General features: G+C 50.6%; 1 protein-coding gene across 2 annotated transcripts; it reads left to right on the top strand.

Annotated features, from left to right (window-relative positions):
* Positions 1–81: 81 nt before the first annotated feature.
* On the top strand, positions 82–11,401 carry D2HGDH (D-2-hydroxyglutarate dehydrogenase). 2 transcript variants are annotated; one of them, XM_014963041.1, is made up of 10 exons: positions 82–204; positions 429–820; positions 1,852–1,909; positions 3,430–3,569; positions 4,273–4,466; positions 5,579–5,747; positions 6,573–6,716; positions 8,273–8,415; positions 9,218–9,383; positions 10,881–11,401. In XM_014963041.1, the coding sequence occupies exons 2-10, from the start codon at positions 436–438 to the stop codon at positions 11,138–11,140; spliced, it is 1,659 nt and encodes a 552-aa protein (XP_014818527.1). In that variant the 5' UTR covers positions 82–204; positions 429–435; the 3' UTR covers positions 11,141–11,401. The 2 variants fall into 2 exon arrangements, with proteins under 2 accessions (XP_014818527.1, XP_014818528.1); XM_014963042.1 differs by having other exon boundaries at positions 114–238.
* Positions 11,402–18,634: the final 7,233 nt, after the last annotated feature.

Here is an 18,634-nt window from a genome sequence, read left to right on the forward strand (position 1 = left end):
CGGCCGTTAGGACCCGTGGGATCCGGCGGGGGGGGGACGTTGCGGCGGCCTCCCGCTGCCAGGGGGCGCTGTGCGCGGGCGCGGCGGCAGAGCGCCCCTCGGCCCCGCCGCTCGGGGGCCGTCCAGCGGCTGTCGCTCCCCGCGGTGGGACGGGCCCGGGGCTGCTGATCCCAGAAGCGGGGCGGGTTTGCCGTCCCCCGAGGGGTGCGTGAGGCTGCCGTGGTCCGGCTGCGGTTTGGTGGGTGGTTGGTCGGTCACGGGAGAGCGTCTGCGTGAGGCGCTAGGCCATGGGTGTCCCCCCCGCCCCGGGCAGCGCTTGGTGGGAGGCTGTCAGACGGGCAGGGCCTGCTCCCGGCCCCTCACAGGCTGCTTCCTCCGGGAGAGGAGGGGGAGGGAGCCTGCAGACGAGCTGGGCCTCTGCTTTCCAGGGCGAGGATGGGGGTTTGCTCCGCGGCCCCCCACCGCTGCGTGTGGAGTCGCTGGGACCCGCTGAGATGGCTGAGGAGCGTCCAGAGGAGGCCCTTGGCGCGGAGCTCTGCCCCGGCGGCGCTGCAGCAGGGGGAGCCGCCGGGGGTGCCCGCCGGGGCGGTTTCCCGGCCGTGGGGCCTGAGGCCTGGGGGCAGGAGAGCGCTCCGCACGGCCCCCCCCGGCCGGCAGGAGGTGATGCTGACCAGCGAGCGGTACGGGGTGCGGCGCCTGCCCTTCTCCCCTCTGTCCGACAGCGACCTGGCCTTCTTCGAGGGCCTGATGCCCGGGAGAGTCATCACAAGCCCGGAGGAGCTGGCGCCGTTTAACGTGGACTGGCTTAGGTCCGTCCGAGGTGAGCGCGCTCCTTCATGTCGCGGTGTCGGCGAAGCCTGCGCCCGGCTCCCGCCAAGGACCAGGCTGAAAAGCCTGCCACGGAAAATCTCATCTCTACAGCAGCCCCTGGCTTTACAGACCGGGCAAAATGAGTTTTCCTAATAGAAAATATTCCTTTGAGAACTGCCAAATTTCTGTTAACCTTTTAGGCTTTTGTTAAAAAAAGAATCTGAGCCCTGTTAACTTACTGATTTCTTTTCCTGAAACAAACTGGGGCAGAAGCTGAAGTTGTGGCTGAACCTCAGAAAATGGGTGTCGTGATTTTTCTGTTACTTTTGTCAAAGATTTCATGAAAATGTGCAGAAAATCCCGTTGCCAGAGGTCAATGTCCACAGAGGAGACAGAGTCATGCAAAGACTCTATTTGAATAAAGGGAGAGTCCACTGGGGCATCCCCCTATGGGCGCTCTCAGTTTTCCTGAGGACGCAGCCTTAGTTTAATCCTAATTCCCCGGCTCCATGTAACACTCTTCCTTTCCCTATTGCTTGAGGGACTTGGAAGGTACAGACTTCTCGATCTGCCTATTACATCAAAGTTTAACTTTTGCAGTTTTATAATTGTCTAGCTTTTGCATTTTCAGTTAATTCCCCTATTTTTCAGCTGTGTCAGTCCTGCAGTTTCAATTAACTCTCCTGTTTCCTTCAGTTACCTTACTCTTGCAATTTAAATGAACTTTCCTGTTTGTGGAGACACTCTTATCCGTATTTTATCACCCGTTTGAGAAGACACTCTTGTCCCTATCTTACCAAGAACATAAAACATTTCCTGTTGTCTCCACTGGTGACCGAGTCAACATACACAGACAAAGCCTTTAGAGTGCTTTAAGGGAAAGCCCATTATTGAAAATGTTTGTTTTCAAACTGCTTAAAATGTCTCTACCTCACAGTAGAGGGAGAGTTGTTATGTTGGACATCATGCTTTACCACCTTTTTCTTTCTGACCTCTGTAGATCCCACAACTTGCCTTGAGAGTCCCTTGCTTTCGTTGCAGGCTGTAGCAAGCTGATGTTGAAGCCGCAGACGACAGCAGAGGTGTCTCAGGTTCTCAGGTAACGTGCAGCTTTTCTGCAGGAAACTCAGGTTTATTCTGGGAGGGTCCAGCAGATGAAGGGAACATCTATGCGTTCAGGCACTGATCGCTCAAGCATTGGGGTTGCTGAAGCTGTTTTCTTCTTGACTGTGTGTCTTGCTGATGAGCTCTGGAGACTCCAGCTCTCCCTTCTGCTCTTTATATCCCCACTGCTCTTGGACTGCCCGGGTTTCCTGAGGTACCTTTTGTTCCAGCTGCTCCCAGGACGGGAGACACTGCATGCTCTTGCTAGTCTGGGAGAATGCATGTACCTATGGGTAGGCAGTGTTGCTTATCTAAAAAAACCCTACAGGTTCCTAATTAGGAATGTTTTCACGTAGAGTGCTGAAATTTTTCAAGGCAGAAAGGGACTTCCACTTGTGCCATATATTTCCCAGGCCCAGCGCTCTCCCTGGCCCTCGGCTTTTCTGGGCTGATGGTGTCGCGTCAGGATCAGGCAGAAACAAAGGCTGAACTTGGATTTGTTTTACAAAACCAAATTAATCTTTCCTGGCCAGATATCCTTGCAAAGGCTGAGCAGACAGCAGCAGAGTTCTCGGGTCAAAGTTGATGGCTTTGAGTAGAAGAGTCTTAAGAATGCTTAGTGTGGGGGGGAGAAATGGAGTGGGGGAGAGAGAAGCCAGTAGATTCAGTACTGACAACTTTCCTGCTCTACTAAGTTGTCAGAATTAGACACTGTACCAGTGCTCCAGAGGAGCAGTTGTGTTGAGGCATTCAGGAGGGTCCATCTGAAAAAACTAAAAGAGGTTAGGCCAGCGTGGGGCAGTTTGAGGAGGTGATGGTTTGTCCACTGACTCAGAGCACTTCCCTGGCTCCAGCAGGGCACGTGTATGCAGGATCACCGTTTGGCTGAAGAGCTACCAGCTGCGTGAACCTGCTCCTGGCTCTCTTAAAACAGATTCCTGGAGCACAGTAAAGTCAGGGCTTCTGAAGGAACTGCTGGTGCAGCCCAGCTTTGTGCCATCCATTGTGCAAGACCTTGTGTGAGTTTGGAGAGGATGGGACAGGTGGTGCTTCACAGGGATATGGCAGGCTGGAGGCACAGGTGCACATGCTTCGTTGCCTAATTAATTAATGGAGGGGACGAGGAGGACAGTAATGTCTTAAACTGCTGTCAGAGCCCACTGAGGAATTCATGTTGTTACCAGAGAGTGCTACATAAGTAGCTTACGTATAAGCAGAGCGAGCTGTGATTTCCAGGCAGATGTTGGTGGCAGAGCTGTGGATGTGCACAGGGGTAACCTGTAACTTGTTCCTTTGCTCAGTGCTGGGGTGAGTTTAGTGAGGAGCAACGATTTCTCACTTTTGCAGTGAAGCTGTCCCTTTGTATCAAGTGAATCTTTAGGCTAAACGCTGCTTAATTTTAAGGAGTGTTGAGCGCTCTTTTAAGAGTAGACTCTCATGTGGACATGAAACTCTTCTGGTAGACTGGATTATGGCCTTAAAATGCGTAAGACTTCAGAGACCTTTTTCTTCCAGGTACTGCTATGAGAGGAACCTGGCAGTGAACCCGCAGGGGGGTAACACAGGCCTTGTTGGAGGCAGCGTTCCTGTCTTTGATGAGATCATTCTCTCCACTGTTCTCATGAACCGGATCATCAGCTTTGACAAGGTGTCTGGTAAATATTGTAGAGAAGTGAGGCACAGAAATGAGCACCAGCCCCTAAACTAGCAGTTTTCCTGGGAGCTGATAGCTGCGGGGTCAGCAAGGTTCAGCCTAGCGGCATCATAAGGGGCATCAGAGATTTGTTTCATCCAGGCTCCTGCTGCTGATGTAGTCCTTAGGTTATAACATCAGCAGATGTAAAAATACATTTGGTGGCAGAAAGAAGAAAGAGATAAGAGAAACATGGACATCCTATTATCTGTTCCTAAATTAAATGAGAGACCAGCAGGTGGAGCTGAATTACAGTGTTGAGGAAGGCACCTGATAACTACTTGCTAGCAAAGGGAAGGGGAAAACTTAAAGGTTGATTGGATTTGGAGATTTAGGAATTAGGCTGGTTTGATTATTTCAGTTCTTAAAACCAAGAGGGAGAACAACAGGCAGAGATACACTTCATGTGACTGTGTTTTACTTGGCCAGAGTTGTGGATGACCAGATGTTAAGGCAATGGTGAAGCTCACCTCGTCTTGAGGAGGGGTAGGACAATGCCCTGTAGCGTGCACAAACTGCTTGTCTGTTTAAATCCAATCCCAGAGAGTTTTGGAGGAAGAAGGGGTTGCATCTGCTTGTACTTACCCCGTCTCTTGAGGAGGCACCTTCTTCTTGGGCATCAGCTCAGAAGGGCATTTATGTCCAGCAGGATGTTTATGTTTCAGGAATCCTTGTGTGCCAAGCTGGCTGCGTCTTAGAGAAACTCAACGAGTACTTGGAGGAGCAGGGGTTTATCATGCCACTCGACTTGGGAGCGAAGGGCAGTTGTCACATCGGTGGCAATGTGGCCACCAATGCTGGAGGCTTGCGGCTCTTGCGATACGGCTCTCTCCGAGGGACAGTGCTGGGACTGGAAGTGGTAAGGCGAGTACCTGGCAGTTCCTTGCTGTGTCTAAAACTCTGCTTCTTACCCTTCCCTGCTGTTCTCGCCCTTAACTACCCATTATGCAGACAAGTGCCTCTCCTGACTTCCACTCTTAACTTTCCCTCGTATGGCTCTTTTGAGAAGGAGCAACAAGTGTCATTATGGATGCAGCACCTGTTACTGCTCCTGCAGTTTCCAGCTTCTACCTCTGTCCTTGCTGACAGAAGCGATACTAGGTGGTTTTCTAATCCAGAGAAGTGAAAAGAAGGCAGGGAGAGATTTGGTGATCCCAAGTTACCTGCAGGAGGTTGGTTCCTCTGGAGCAGTGGGTCTCCGGGCCGCTCTGCTGAGTCCATTCTACAGCAGTGTCTTCTAGTGGCTGCTCACTCGACTTTATTAAGAGAGCCGTCTGCTTTGGGTTAGTTTGGCTGCTGGCTTTCTCATAGAGTCTTTCCTGTTCCTCAGCCTGTGTCTGCCCTGCAGGCCTGTGCTTCTGCATGTAAGGGCTGGGATTGGTGGTTTGAAAAGATTTTGGGGTTTAGGAGCAGAGAGCTAATAGGAAGTAGATTGGGTAGGGAACAAAAGCCTGGTTTGGTTTTCTTGTGTAGGCCCAGAAAGGAGAGCTCTCAGGTTAGCCCCTCTAGCATCTGAACAATCTTTAATAACATGTCTTAGAGACAGTCAGCCTTGATTTAAGGCTCAAGTGGTGGAGGGCTTACTTCATTCTGGTTGACTGTGTTCACTGTTTGTTTCGAATAGTATTCCTTGTTTCTATTGAATACTGGGAGTTGCGGCTGCAAAGAGCGTCTGATCCTGTCCACCACTGGTATGAAAAGTGGAGAAAACTTGATCTTCTGTTATTACTTGTCCTGCTGGAACATGTGCAAAACAGCACTGTTAAAAAAAAAAAATAAAGGCAGAAAAGTTTGAGAGAGGTAGGATTTAGAGGAGAGGAAGAGCTGGGAATGAAGGAACTGTGGGAATGGGCTGTGGCTGGTGTCCACTGCTCAAGGCCAGTGGCAGCTTTTTGTCAGCTTGGTAGAAGACAAGCTTATGTCAGCAGATTTCTATGTAGGTGCTTTGACTGGGTCTCTGTGTCCCCACAGGTGCTGGCTGATGGCTCAGCTCTGGACTGCTTGGCGTCTCTGCGCAAAGATAACACTGGCTATGACTTGAAGCAGCTTTTCATCGGATCCGAGGGGACCTTGGGAGTTATCACTGCTGTCTCCATACTGTGTCCTCAGAAACCCAAGTCTGTGAATCTGGCGTTCCTAGGTGGGAGCTGATATTAATAACTTCATAGCTGAATTCAGAGGCTGGGAAAGGATCAGGGGCAGCAGGATGAAGAGGCAGGCAGGATGATGGCCTGGTCTGACACTACCCGAGCTGGGTGAGCAGGGCAAGTCTGATGACAGTGGGCAGAGGCAGTCGCAATCCAGCGGTCACTGTGTGAGTCCGTAGTGACAAGGCAAGGCTGGGAAGTCAAGTCTACAGGTCAGGGTCTGGATCAGCAGGGTACCTGGCCAGGCACAGCTGCATGAAAGCTGTCTCTGCGTCTGCTTTTTAGCAGAGTTCTTTGTGGGGAGCCTTTACTGATGCTGTTTTTGTCTCCCTACAAGGCCAGCTGGGACTTCTCAAACAGCTTGCTTCTATCAGGTGTGGCCTTCAGAGCAGAGACCTAAACTGTTAGCAGGGGAAGAGTAGACTCCAAGTGCTGACAGACCTGTGGAATATGTGCAGTGGACCTCAGAACTTGCCTGGACTCTCACAGTGGCCTGTGAATTTCTCTCAGGTTGCCTTGTCTGTGCTGAGAGCTGAGGGCGGACCAGACATTTTGGTATGAACTGGCTTAGAGTGTTCAAGAGGTCCTTGCCACAACAGAGGCTAATTGCTACATCCTCCTACTGTTCTGCTCTGAAACCTTCCCCAGCTCCAGCTGTTAGAGGAGCTGCTGATCTAAGCCCACACAGGGTAGCAGTTTATATTTTCTGGAGATGGGAGAAATGACTTCAAGCCTGGTAGACATTTCAAAATGTTTTACACAGGTTTTTGTGGGGGTGATTTTTTTGTTTCTGATTCCTCTCTGTGTTCTATCTGAAGGGTGTCAGAGTTTTGCTAAGGTTCTGGAAACATTTACAACCTGCCGAGCCATGCTGGGGGAGATCCTATCTGCCTATGAGTTCATGGACGAGAAGTGCATGGAATTGGTTGAGAAACATCTCAAGCTGTCCAGCCCAGTGGCAGGTACCAGTGTCATTTGTGCTATAGAAAGAGACATTGTACTGCTTGGGGATTTTTATCCTAGCTTTATCTGTAACTATATATCTATATAGGTATATGTCAATAAGTGTGTTATTCACCAGGGGGAAATTGCGTCTGATCAATCTGGCTGGGTGGATGAGGGGAGGGCAGTGGACATTGTCTACCTCGACTTCAGCAAGGATTTTGACCCTGTCTCCAATAATGTCCTCATATGTCAGCTTAGGAAGAGTGGGTTAGATGAATGGACAGTGGGGTGGATGGAGTGGCTGAGTGGCACAGCTCAGAGGGTTATGTTTGGTGGTGCAGAGTCCACTTGGAGGCCTGTAACTAGCAGTGTTCCCCAGGGGTCAGTACTGGGGCCAGTCTTGGTCAACATATTCTTCAATGACCTGGATGAAGGGATAGAGTGTATCTTCAGTAGGTTTGCTGATGACACAAAGCTGAGAGGAGTGGCTGACACCCCAGAAGGCTGTGCCACCATCCAGCAAGGCCTGGACAGGCTGGAGAGTTGGGCAGAGAGAAACCTGATGAAATTCAACCAGGGCAAGTGTAGGTTGCTGCACCTGGGGAGGAATAACCCCCTGCACCAGGACAGGTTGGGGCTGACCTGCTGGAGAGCAGCTCTGAGGAGAAAGACCTGGGAGTCCTGGTGGACAACAGGATGCCCATGAGCCAGCAATGGGCCCTTGTGGCCAAGAGGGCTAGTGGTCTCCTGGGGTGCATCAAGAAGAGTGTGAGCAGCAGGTGGAGGGAGGTCATCCTGCCCCTCTGCTCTGCCCTGGGGAGGCCCCATCTGGAGCACTGGGACCAGTTCTGGGCTCCCCAGTTGCAGAAGGACAGGGAACTGCTGGAGAGGGGACAGCAGAAGGCTACAGAGATGATGAGGGGACTAGAACATCTAAAGGGCAGGTGGCAAGAGGATGGTGTCACGCTGTTCAGTGCTGTCCGGCGACAGGAAAAAGGGGCAATGGGCACAAGCTGGAACACAGGAAATTCCATCTCAAAACAAGGAAAAACTTCTTTCCTGTGAGGGTGGCAGAGCCCTGGAAGAGGCTGCCCAGGGAGGTGGTGGAGTCTCCTTCTCTGGAGACATTCAAACCCCACCTGGACACGTTCCTGTGGGACCTGCTCTGGGTGGCCCTGCTTTGGCAGGGGGTTGGACTAGATGATCTCTAGAGGCCCCTTCGAAGCCCAATGGTTCTGTGTGGACATCCCTCATAATTTTTTATACCCAGTATTCACTTACAGATACGTTTGGTGGGAGTCTTTAATGGTGAGACTTTCTACTTCTACTTTTTGCCACAAAATTGCTTGTTTTCTGAAAAGTGGTGGCTGGGTAAAGGATGGAGTGTGTAAGTGAAGGTCCCTACGGAGAAGAGATTGCCACTTGAACTGCACTTCCACATGGCACCTGAGAATCTGGGTAGTACAGCGACCTCATGAAATGTGCCAAGCTTGGGAAAAGCTCCAGAACCTGCCCAAAATTCCTGTGCCTTTACCCCAGAGCATCTGCTTACTCTGTTTCCCCTCACTTTCAGGCAGCCCTTTTTATGTTTTAATTGAAACTTCAGGCTCCAGCTCGACCCACGATGAAGAAAAATTGAACAACTTCCTGGAACAGGCCATGACTTCTGGTTCGGTCACTGATGGAACTGTGGCAACGGATGATAAGAAAATAAAGGCAAGTTGTCATTTCCTCTTGGGAAAATCTTTTGGACGTGATTCTGTACTTGGATTTGTATTTTTAATAGGGAAACGTTCAGACTAATGTTTGGTATAAACGTCCCTGAGTGATCTGGTAGCTTATTTGGCATGTTGAGTAAGAATGCTAACACTGCTGATTCTTCCCAGAAAGCCCTGAGTGTTGGGGATTTCGGTGGATGTTTTCTCTTGTAAAAAAAAAGATCGGAATAATGAATTACATCTTTCAGTAGTTTCTGGGGTCGGTCCCAAACTGCCTGCAAACTGTCTGAACCAGGAGCTCAGTTGGCAGCGAGGCCAGGGGTGAGCAGAGTCCTGTAGGCCAGTGTGCTAGAGCCAGAGACTGGGGTCTCGTGGGACAAGGGGGACACCCAGTGCGCCGGTGAGAGGAGAGCGATCTGTGTCTGCTCGGTGAACGTGAGTCTCTTACACTGACCCATGTTTCTTCCAGCCCCAGTTCCCAAACTGAGTCTGGGAGGAATAAACTGGAGGAGGTACATCCCTGCTTCTTGGGAAGCCCAAGACAGGTTTGGGGAGAATGTCCATGCCTTGTTCTTCCTGTTTGGGGTAGTGTCAAACTTGAAGAGTAGGTGTATCGCTGTACTGTGCGGTGCTGCCAAGAAAGCGTTGTAACTAGCTTCCAAGTGTCAGAGGATATCGAAGGAAATCAGAAGTTGATGTTATATGTAAAGAATCAAGGCTCTTTTTCCCTCCTTGCTACAAAGCATGGAACCCAAGAGGTACTTGGTTTATTTGGATCTCTTCGATCTTTGGTCCATCAGACGCTGTGGAGCCTGCGGGAGAGGATCACAGAGGCCCTCACTCACGATGGCTATGTCTACAAATACGACATCTCTCTGCCTGTGGGAAAGCTGTATGATCTTGTGAGTGACACCAGGGCTCGGCTGGGGCGGAGTGCCAAAAACGTGGTGGGCTACGGCCACCTGGGTAAGTGTAGATGCTGGAAAAGGAGGTGGTTGCTCTTCTGTGCTCTGAGTTTTGCTGTGCAACTTCCTAGTAGTTTTAAAGGTTGTTTTTAGATCAGTGGGAGGCGTAGACTAAATAGCCAAGAGCTGGCAGAACAGGAGGATGCATAAGGTTCTTTGTGTCTGAATTTTGTTGCTTTTGGACTGCATTCAGTATATTAATCACAGAATCACAGAATCTCGGTGGTTGGAAGGGACCTCAGAGATCATTGAGTCCAACCACACAGAAAAAAAAAACAAACCACAAACCACCACACCCACAACAAACACCACACAACACCCACCAACCAAGCCCCAAACCAACAGCACCACATACAACACCCCACCACACCCCAATAATCTCAGGCACTAGAGCATGCCCTGAAGAGCCAGATCTACACGTTTCTTAAATACCTGCAGGGATGGCAACTCCACCACTTCCCTGGGCAGGCAAATGGCAGGTTTCTAGCCAGCCAGCCACTGAACTCATCGTTTGTATCTTCTTGCTCTGTAGTATTGTAGTATGTTTAATTGGACCATCAATTTGATTAACGTACTTAAACACGGTTGGTAAATAAACACTCTTATCCAAAGTGATTGGTCTTATTGGAAATGAATTATGTCTGAGCCATTAACCTTCCAAAAGAATAATAAAGGTAATGCACAGAAGGGCCAGTACATTTGCCAGAATGCTTTGAAACTAATTTGATTTCATGTGAAGTAAATTGGTAGATTAACAGAGCTGTTCTGTTAAATAAATAACTAAAAAAGAACAGAACGCGCTTCAGCATGCTTGATTTGAAAGACACAGAAAGACAAGCCTGCAAAACAAAGGCTGCCTCTGTTAACTCTTGGTATTGAGGTTTAACCTGTGTACTGCAAGGGTTTGCTGGGATGCAGGAAGAGGTTCCAGAGTGAGAATGAGTAAGTTGTATTTTTCTTTGTGTGTTCTACCTTCTGAATAACCAGCGACTATGTCCTCAATCAAATACCATCACACACAAGTGGCAAAGGTAGAAAATGTTTTGCTTGCTCTGTTCCTGTTGACACAGTGCCAAAGTGCACTTAGAACATTGCACAAACATAATCAGGAGACAGAAAGTGACGAGGGACTGTATTAAAATCTAATGATCATTATGAAATGGCATTGGGGAAGTCTTTGCCAGGCCATTTTGGTAGTGGGACAATAATGCAGCACAGTTGTTTGGGTTTTAAAATCACAAGAGTGAGAATTTGAAAGTAACTTAACTCATAACGCTTCCTCAAATATTGTACTGGAAGTGTGGAGGAACAAATACCTGAATTATTTGTGCATGGAGAGGCTTGATATTTGTAGAAGGACAGTGAACTTCTCTGCACAGTTTGGAGACAAACAAAGGTGTCTTTGTTTGAGTGCGTGGAGGAGACAGTAATAAGTCTATTGTCTAGATAAACCACTGAGTTTTTCTTATACACCCACCTCTGCAACGTTTTCTTCCAGGAGATGGAAACTTGCACTTGAACGTCACGGCGGAGTCCTATAGCCATTCCCTGCTGGATGCCATCGAGCCGTTTGTGTACGAGTGGACTGCAAGACACAATGGCAGTATCAGTGCAGAGCACGGACTGGGCTTCAAGAAAAAGCAGTTCATTCAGTACAGCAAGCCCAGCGAGGCAGTCCTTCTCATGCAGCGTTTCAAAGCCATGCTAGACCCCAAAGGGATCCTCAATCCCTACAAGATGCTGCCCTCCAGCTCCTGAGAGCAGCATGCACTGAGAAGGGAGCAGATACCGTCACGTGAGGGTGGCATCTCTGGCTCAGTAACTGCATTTTAACCATGAACAAACTGATGGATCAAGCAGGCACATGGAGAGTTCCTTGGTGCATTTCTGTAGTGTGATGGAACAAGTAAAGGAACATGGTTTCTCTTTTCAGTGGTGCCTGCTCTTTCTGAGGAAGAGCACGCTGCTGGGTTTAACCACATGGGTTTCCTATGTCCTATAAAACCAAGTGTGCAGATACTGTGTGTGGATATTCCAGCTCTCTTTCCCCTTGCTTTGCTCTGATTTATTAGTGACGTTTCACCAGCCAGAGAAGGCATTTTCTCCCTTGGAACCTGTGGATGCTCTTCCTCACTTGTTTTGAGCTAATATGCTTGTCCAAAAGCCCACGACAACATCAGGTTGTGGCCTTTTCAGTGTTGCCACCTGCAGGCTGTCCCCAGGAGGCACCAGTGGTGTCCCAGGTCCAGCGTGCAGGTACAGCTTTGCTGTCCTGGGGACTGCTGCTGAATGCTGTCAGCTGGAGGGGAAATACCAGCAGCCAGGCTGAGGGAAGGGATCTTACACCTGTCTGGCAGTTACTTCCTGCTTCCTTGTCTTCCAGTCTCCCTTGTCTTCCTGATTGGCTCTTACAGAGGGCAAGACCTGTTACCCTAATGATTTTACGTAAAATCTGTATCCATCACAATGAGCAAACTGAACAAAATTAGCCTGGGTGGAGATAATGACAGTCATTTTAAAGTCACCCAGAGTTTTCTCTGCACTGTGCATTAAGGCAAAAGAGATATTTTTTTTTTTGCATACCAGTACTAATTTATTTTCCTGAGGTGCCCCCTTGCCCTGGGGGAGGAGGCTCTGAGGATCCCCAGCCAGTGGGCAGGCTGGTGCCCACATCCAGTGCCCTGCCTGAGTCGGTGAGGCCACCAAACGGTACAGGCAGCTGTTACCCACAAGCAGCTTGGAAAATCTGGCGATAGTTGGGAAAACAAAATAGTAGGAAAATGAAATCAGCCTACTGGGCATTTGAGGGGATCCCTGATGGTGAGAGATGCATAAAAAAACCAGGCTTACTCAAGCAGGAGGCCAAGGGAAAGAAGCTGATGGTGTAGGAAAGTATCAGAAGTCAGAGCAAGACCTGGTGGAAGGGGAGTGTGATCTTATTTTTAAAGTAGGCTGATTTGACTCACGTGCATTCTCTCATCGCTGTTTGCCCTCTCGAGCTTGTGCTGCATGTCCATACAGTCTGGCTGGGGACACTTGTGGGAGGATAAGGGATCTTTGGGTGGGTCTCTTACACCGCTTGGGAGTCACTGTTTATTATAGGACAATCCGTTTGACTTGGGATCTTGCTTCATCATCCACAGATCCCAGCAATATCTCTGTTTCCTCAGTCTGAGTATTTTTTAGTAAATATTTCAGTAAGGCTTTTGATACTGTCCCTCACAGCATCCTGCTAGACGAGTTGTCCAACTGTGGGATGAGCCGGTACGTGATGCGCTGGTATCCTCCTGGAGAAAGTGGCTGCCCATGGATGGGAATACCCTCTGCTGGGTTAAAAACTGGCTGGAGGCCAGGCCCAGAGAGTGGTGGTGAATGGAGTCAAAACCATCTGGCATCCAGTCACGAGTGGTGTCCCACAGGGCTGGGTGCTGGGACCCGTTCTCTTTAACATCTTTATCAATGATCTGGACGAGGGGATCGAGTGCACCCTCAGTCAGTTCGCAGACGACACCAAGCTGGGTGGTAGTGTTGATCTGCTGGAGGGTAGAGAGGCTTTGCAGAGGGACCTGGACACGCTAGAGCGATGGGCTGAGACCAACAGGATGAGGTTCAACAAGGCCAAGTGCCAGGTCCTGCACTTGGGTCCCACCAACCCCCTGCAGCGCTACAGGCTGGGGGCAGAGTGGCTGGAGCTGCCTGGCAGAAAAGGACCCAAGAGATGATGGTCCCCCTGTACTCAGCACTGGTGAGGCCCCACCTCGAGTACTGTGTCCAGTTTTGGGCCCCCCACCATAAAAAAGACATTGAGGTGCTGGAGCGGGTCCAGAGAAGGGCAACAAAGCTGGTGGGGGGTCTGGAGCACAAGTCTCCTGAGGAGAGGCTGAGGGAACTGGGGGTGTTCAGCCTGGAGAAGAGGAGGCTGAGGGGAGACCTTCTTGCTCTCTACCAAAGGAGGGTGTAGAGAGGTGGGGGTCGGTCTCTTCTCTCAAGTCACAGGCGACAGGACAAGAGGAAATGGCCTCAAGTTACGCCAGGGGAGGTTCAGGCTGGATATCAGGAAAAATTTTTTCACTGAAAGGATTATCAGGCATTGGAATGGGCTGCCCAGGGAGGTGGTTGAGGCCCCATCCCTGGAGGTGTTCAAAAGACAGGTTGATGTAGGGCTGGGAGGTCTGGTTTAGTGATGATGCTCCTTGTTTGTTGTGCGGGTGTCTGTTTTTGTCAAAGTTAGGTTGACGGTTGGACAAGATGATCTTTAAGGTCCCTTCCAACCTAGAAGATTCTGTGATTCTGTGAAGAACTGTCTGGGTGGCAGGGCTCAAGGGGTAACAGTGAATGGGGCTACATCTGGCCGACGCCGGGCTCAGGGCTCAGTCCTAGGGAGAGTGCAATTTAATATTTTTGTCAGTGATCTGGGTGGAGGAGATGAATGCCCCATTAGCAGTTTTGCTCACGATACCAAACTGGGAGGTGCTGTGGACTGTCTTGAGGAACACGAGGCCTTGTAGAAGGATCTGGATAGCATCGGGCAGTCATCGATGGCATGAAATTTAACAAGTCCAAGTGCCGATTCTGCACCTGGGACAGTAACTCTGGGCACAAGTATACACGGGGAGAGGAGGGGCTGGAGAGCAGCCCTGCAGAGGGGAGCTGGGGTGCTGGCTGGCAGCAGGCTCTGCAGAAGCCAGCAGGGTGCCCTGGCAGCCAAGAGGGGCAAATTGCACTCCAGGGAGCATCAAGCACAGCACAACTGGCCGGTCCAGAGAGGGGATCGTCCCGCTGTGCTCAGCGTTGGTGCAGCCTCACCTTGAGCACTGTGTGCAGCTCTGGGCCCCACCGTTCCAGAAGGATGTGAAGGTACTTGAATGCATCCAGAGGAGGGCAACAAAGCTGGTGAAGGGCAGGAGGGCATGTCCTGTGAGGAGCAGCTGGGGACTTTGGGTTTGTCTAGCTTGGAGGAAAGGAGGCTGGGGGGCAACCTCATTGACCTCTACAGCTTCCTGAGGAGTGGACCTGGAGAGAGAGGTGCTGACCTCCTCTCCCTGGGATTCAGTGACAGGACACGTGGCAATGGTTCAAAGCTGTGCCAGTGGAGGTTCAGATGGACATTAGGAAGCATTTTTTCCCAAGAGGGTGGTCAGACACTGGAACAGGTTTCCTAGAGAGGTGGTAAATGCCCCAAGCCTGGCAGTGTTTAAAAGGCCCTGAATAATATGCTTTAGCTTTTGGTCAGCCCTGAAGTGGACAGGTCATCAGTTGCACTAGATGATCATTGCAGGTTCCTTCCAACTGGACTATTCTATTCTAAGATGGGTTTTTTTTCTACAGTCTGTTTGTTTTGAGATGACAAGATTGTCATTTACAGTTTGGTACACAAGACCACATTGTCAGCCTTCTGTTAACAGAGGGCTGGCCAAGCCATCTGCTAGTGAGTCATCTTCTGATGTTAGCTAGTCACATCCGTAGTTACCAGTATGTGTCACTCAACCCTCTTAAACAGAGGTACAACACCCATCTGGAAAAGACAACGGATATTTGCCGAAGGTAAACCGTGTCACCAACCTGGCCACCTTCTACAACAAAATGACATTTTCTGTCAACGTGGGAGAGCAAGCAGTGGATGTTCTTTTGCCTGGGTGTCAGCAAAGTGCTCAACGCTGTTTCCCACAGCCTTCTCCTGGATAAGCTGGGAAGACACAGACCGGCTGGGGGGTCTGCGAGAGGGGCAGGAAACTGGCTCAGAGGGTGGTGATGGATGGTTTTTGCGCAGGTCTACTGGTTTGGGAGGCATCACCGGACTCCATGGGATGAGGAAAGGCGGTTGTGTCTTACCCAGTAGCTCTCTTCTCCGTTAGCTACTTTTCAGTGATTTCTTCTCCTTCGCAGTGCAGTGAAATAGGTGTTCCATCCAGAGTCTTTTTCTTGGAAGAAAATTGTCCTATAGAGTCTTTTTTCTTCCATTTTTAACCAGACCACTGTCTCTGCCAGGCTGCGAGCTGTTGAATTGCATTAAGGGTGATGGCTTACGCTCAGCACTGTGGTGCGGTACCTTTCATGATACAGTTCGAAGGTCACAACTCTCTCAACTTGGCCACACGGATGCTTTTAAGAGAACTGCCTCCATCTTAGCAACCTGGAGTGCCAATACCGAGCCCTGCCCTCTGGTCTCTTCCCTGCAGCTGCCCCTTTCCCTTCGCTGTCGGGGCGCTCCCCGCTGCTCCCTTTCTTCCTCAGGACGGCTCAGAGGAGCTGGTTCGTCTTCTGGGGCTGAGCAGAGCGAACGATGCCATCGTCTCTAAAGGGGAGACAGAATGCGACCCAACCGCAGTCGGCCTTGTGTGTCAGGTGGTGCAAAAATATGGAAAGTCCATGATGTTGTTAGAGAAAAAAATATACAGGATTTGCTTTTTGCCAAGCTGATGCAGCTTGTTCTTTCCGGACCAGGCTGTTTATATTCTCTGCCTTTTTCCTATGCCCTTCTTTCTCTTTTTTTTCCCCCAAACCACTGACCATAATTGTTTAAAATACAGGCTTTATATCTGAATGGTTCTTTTTGGGAAGCAGAACTTTCCATACTGCTTTTTTTTTTTTTTCCAGCTACGTATGGAGCGAGTGGTAGGGAGGGAGTCGGGGCTGGCAGATAACCTGGCGCTGTGGCCAGGGAAATTCTGGCACAGCTACATGTAGCCATCTTCTTTACACATGGAGATCCTTAAGCTCAATGTAAGTTACTGTTTCAGTTAAACAATAGAGCAGTTGCCCTGAGGGAATAGAAGGGAGGAGTTATTGTAGGGTTATTTTTTCGTATCTTTCCTAGACCTTAAATGTGAGCATTATCCTTCTTTTCCGTGTTCTCAGTGATGCTTTCAAATGTTAGTTCACTGTTGTATATAGAAGGGAGAGACAGGGTTGGTACACAGGGGGCATGGGGTGTGTATTTTTATAAAGAATCGTCGTAGGAATTTCTTTCCCAAAATTCTACTTTTTTCTGAGACAGACTTACGTGATAGAACAGTGTGGATGCTCAGTGCTTTGAAGCAGTGGTCTTCTGGCACAGTGAGGAAACACCTGACTCTCTGACCTCTCAGGTTTGGGTGGGATAGAGTTAATTTTCTTCATAGCAGTTCTTATGATGCTGTGTTTTGGATCTGTGAGGGATGTGGCTGGCACAGGGAGGTTGTAGCTGCTGCAGAGCAGTACTTGCACAGTGTCAAGGTTACTTCTTCTCGCTCTGCCCCACAAGCGAGCAGGATGGGGTTGTGCTAGAAGCTGGGAGGGGATGCAGCTGGGACAGCTGACCCCAACTGACTTGGGGAGATGTCCCACACCCTGCGTGACTGTGCTCAGCCATAAAAGCCGGGGGAAGAAGGAGAAAGGGGAGTGTTCAGAGTTACAGCGTCTGCCTTCCCAAGTCACCGTTACGCCTGATGGAGCCCTGCTGTCCTGGGGTGGCTGGACGCCCGCCCACGGTGGGACGCGGTGAATTCACCCCCTTTGCCTTCCCGGCGCCGCGGCTTTGGCTTTACCTGTGAAACTGCCTTTATCTCACCCTACCAGTTTTTACACTTTCACCTTCCTCATTCTCCTCCCCAGCCTGCTTGTGGGGGCGTGGGGCCGAGCTGCCCATGGGCGCTGACCCACAGAGGCACTGTGGAGCTAATTAATTCAGCATCCTGCCCGATTAACTAATTGTGCGTCAGCTAGCTGACTTTCACTGCTGCCAGCCTTGGAGCAGCCCGGCCCCACATGAAGCCAGGTATTTTTGCATTTCGCCGTGTTCTCCTGCGTAACCCAACCTGATCATTCGTGTGCAACCCCCCAGGAGAGAGCAATGAATCAATTGTAAAAGCTTTAAAAAAAAAAATGGTCTTTTGCGATTCATTGCGATTTACCAGCTTCTGAGCAAGAAATGGCACAGCTGACGCCTGAAATGTAATCTGTTAAACGTGACCCACCTGCCAGCAGCGGCTGACAGCCTGCCAAGAGTCACCCTAGAAATTGGTGGTAAAACGGCACGTTGGCTCATGTTCTCCTGAGAAACTGGAGGAACGCAACCCTGCACCTCGCTAATCTCTGGATCTTGGTGAGCGCTGGAGTGGGGGCTGGCCGGAGGGAGCTGTGATTTAAGAAGAAATGCTGGATATTTGGGCACTCTGAAGATGGAGCGACGTAGGTGAGGGGTAGCAGAATGCTGAGGACTTGGGTCTTGGTGGGACAGGTTGGACCATCAGCGTAAGAGGTTTAGAAAGGTGACACCGTGGGCAGGGAGGGAAAGGGAACGGTGTCAGGAGGTGCATGGGAAGAGTCAGGGCCGTAAAAGACCAAAAGCAACTGCTTAATCCTCGTTCCAGGCTGGGAGCCGTGGATAAACTTCTCGTTGCCTGAATGAGGAGAGCACCAGCTCCAGCCACGGCATGGGGAGCAGGGGGAGCACCCCACCTCCAGACCCACAGGACAAACCCTGCTCTCCCAGGGCAATTTGCAGCCGCCAAACCCAGTCTGGGAAGTGCTGGTGTACGGGAGCCTTGGTGGAAGCTCAGATCCCTGCGTAATGCAGGTTCTGGTGGTTGTTTATGACACCAAGAAGTCACTTTGTAGACAAACCATAAAATAACAACTGCTCAGGAGCAGGAGCGGCCTCTCCCGAGGCTGTAACTCTCTGAGCCCTTAACCTCCAGCTGCCATAATGGCGTTTCCACTGGGAAAGAGTTCGGAGTCCGAGTGTCTTAAGGGGAATTTGCAAAAGGTGAATGCCCATCCTGTTTTGCTGCTGTCCCTAATTTCCCATTCCCGAACGTGCCTGGCAGAGGATTATAGCCCTACACCACCGAGGGAGAGGCGGGGGGCTGGCCACGGCAGGGACAGGGCACCGGGGGAAAGATGTGACCGTGTGTGGGGTGACAAATGGTCCAACCATGCCTTCCTCCAGCCTGGACCCTGCTGGGAACCCCCCCGTGCCTCCCTCTGGAAGAGAACGGGGGGGTCCCCGCTAAATCCTTGCTGCCCCACGGAACCCTTGCGAAGCCCCGTCTCCCCATGGCCGCCCCTCGCTGTGCCGACGCCGTGCCATGTCAGAGCTTCTAATGGCTGACTGAATTCCCCCCACCCCTGGGAACACCTGGCCACTCCCTTCCTCCTCACCTCTCCCCACCGGTTATAGAGCCGCGCGCGAGGAGCCGGAGGAGCCCGGGGAGGACAGGAGTATCACTGGAGCCGGTTGGCAAAGGAGGCGGTGGCTCCCGTGGCAGCATG

This window comes from Calidris pugnax, unplaced genomic scaffold (assembly GCF_001431845.1).
Source record: "Calidris pugnax isolate Ruff unplaced genomic scaffold, ASM143184v1 scaffold1156, whole genome shotgun sequence".
In the NCBI taxonomy this organism is placed as follows: Eukaryota; Metazoa; Chordata; class Aves; order Charadriiformes; family Scolopacidae; genus Calidris; species Calidris pugnax.

What these genes read in the sequence shown, in the direction of transcription:
- D2HGDH (XM_014963041.1), top strand. Translation starts at nt 436, where the DNA reads ATGGGGGTTTGCTCCGCGGCCCCCCACCGCTGCGTGTGGAGTCGCTGG. An exon ending in CAGCTTTGACAAGGTGTCTG is followed by an intron (nt 3,570 to 4,272) that starts GTAAATATTGTA and finishes TTTATGTTTCAG; the next exon opens with GAATCCTTGTGTGCCAAGCT. An exon ending in CAGTGCTGGGACTGGAAGTG is followed by an intron (nt 4,467 to 5,578) that starts GTAAGGCGAGTA and finishes GTGTCCCCACAG; the next exon opens with GTGCTGGCTGATGGCTCAGC.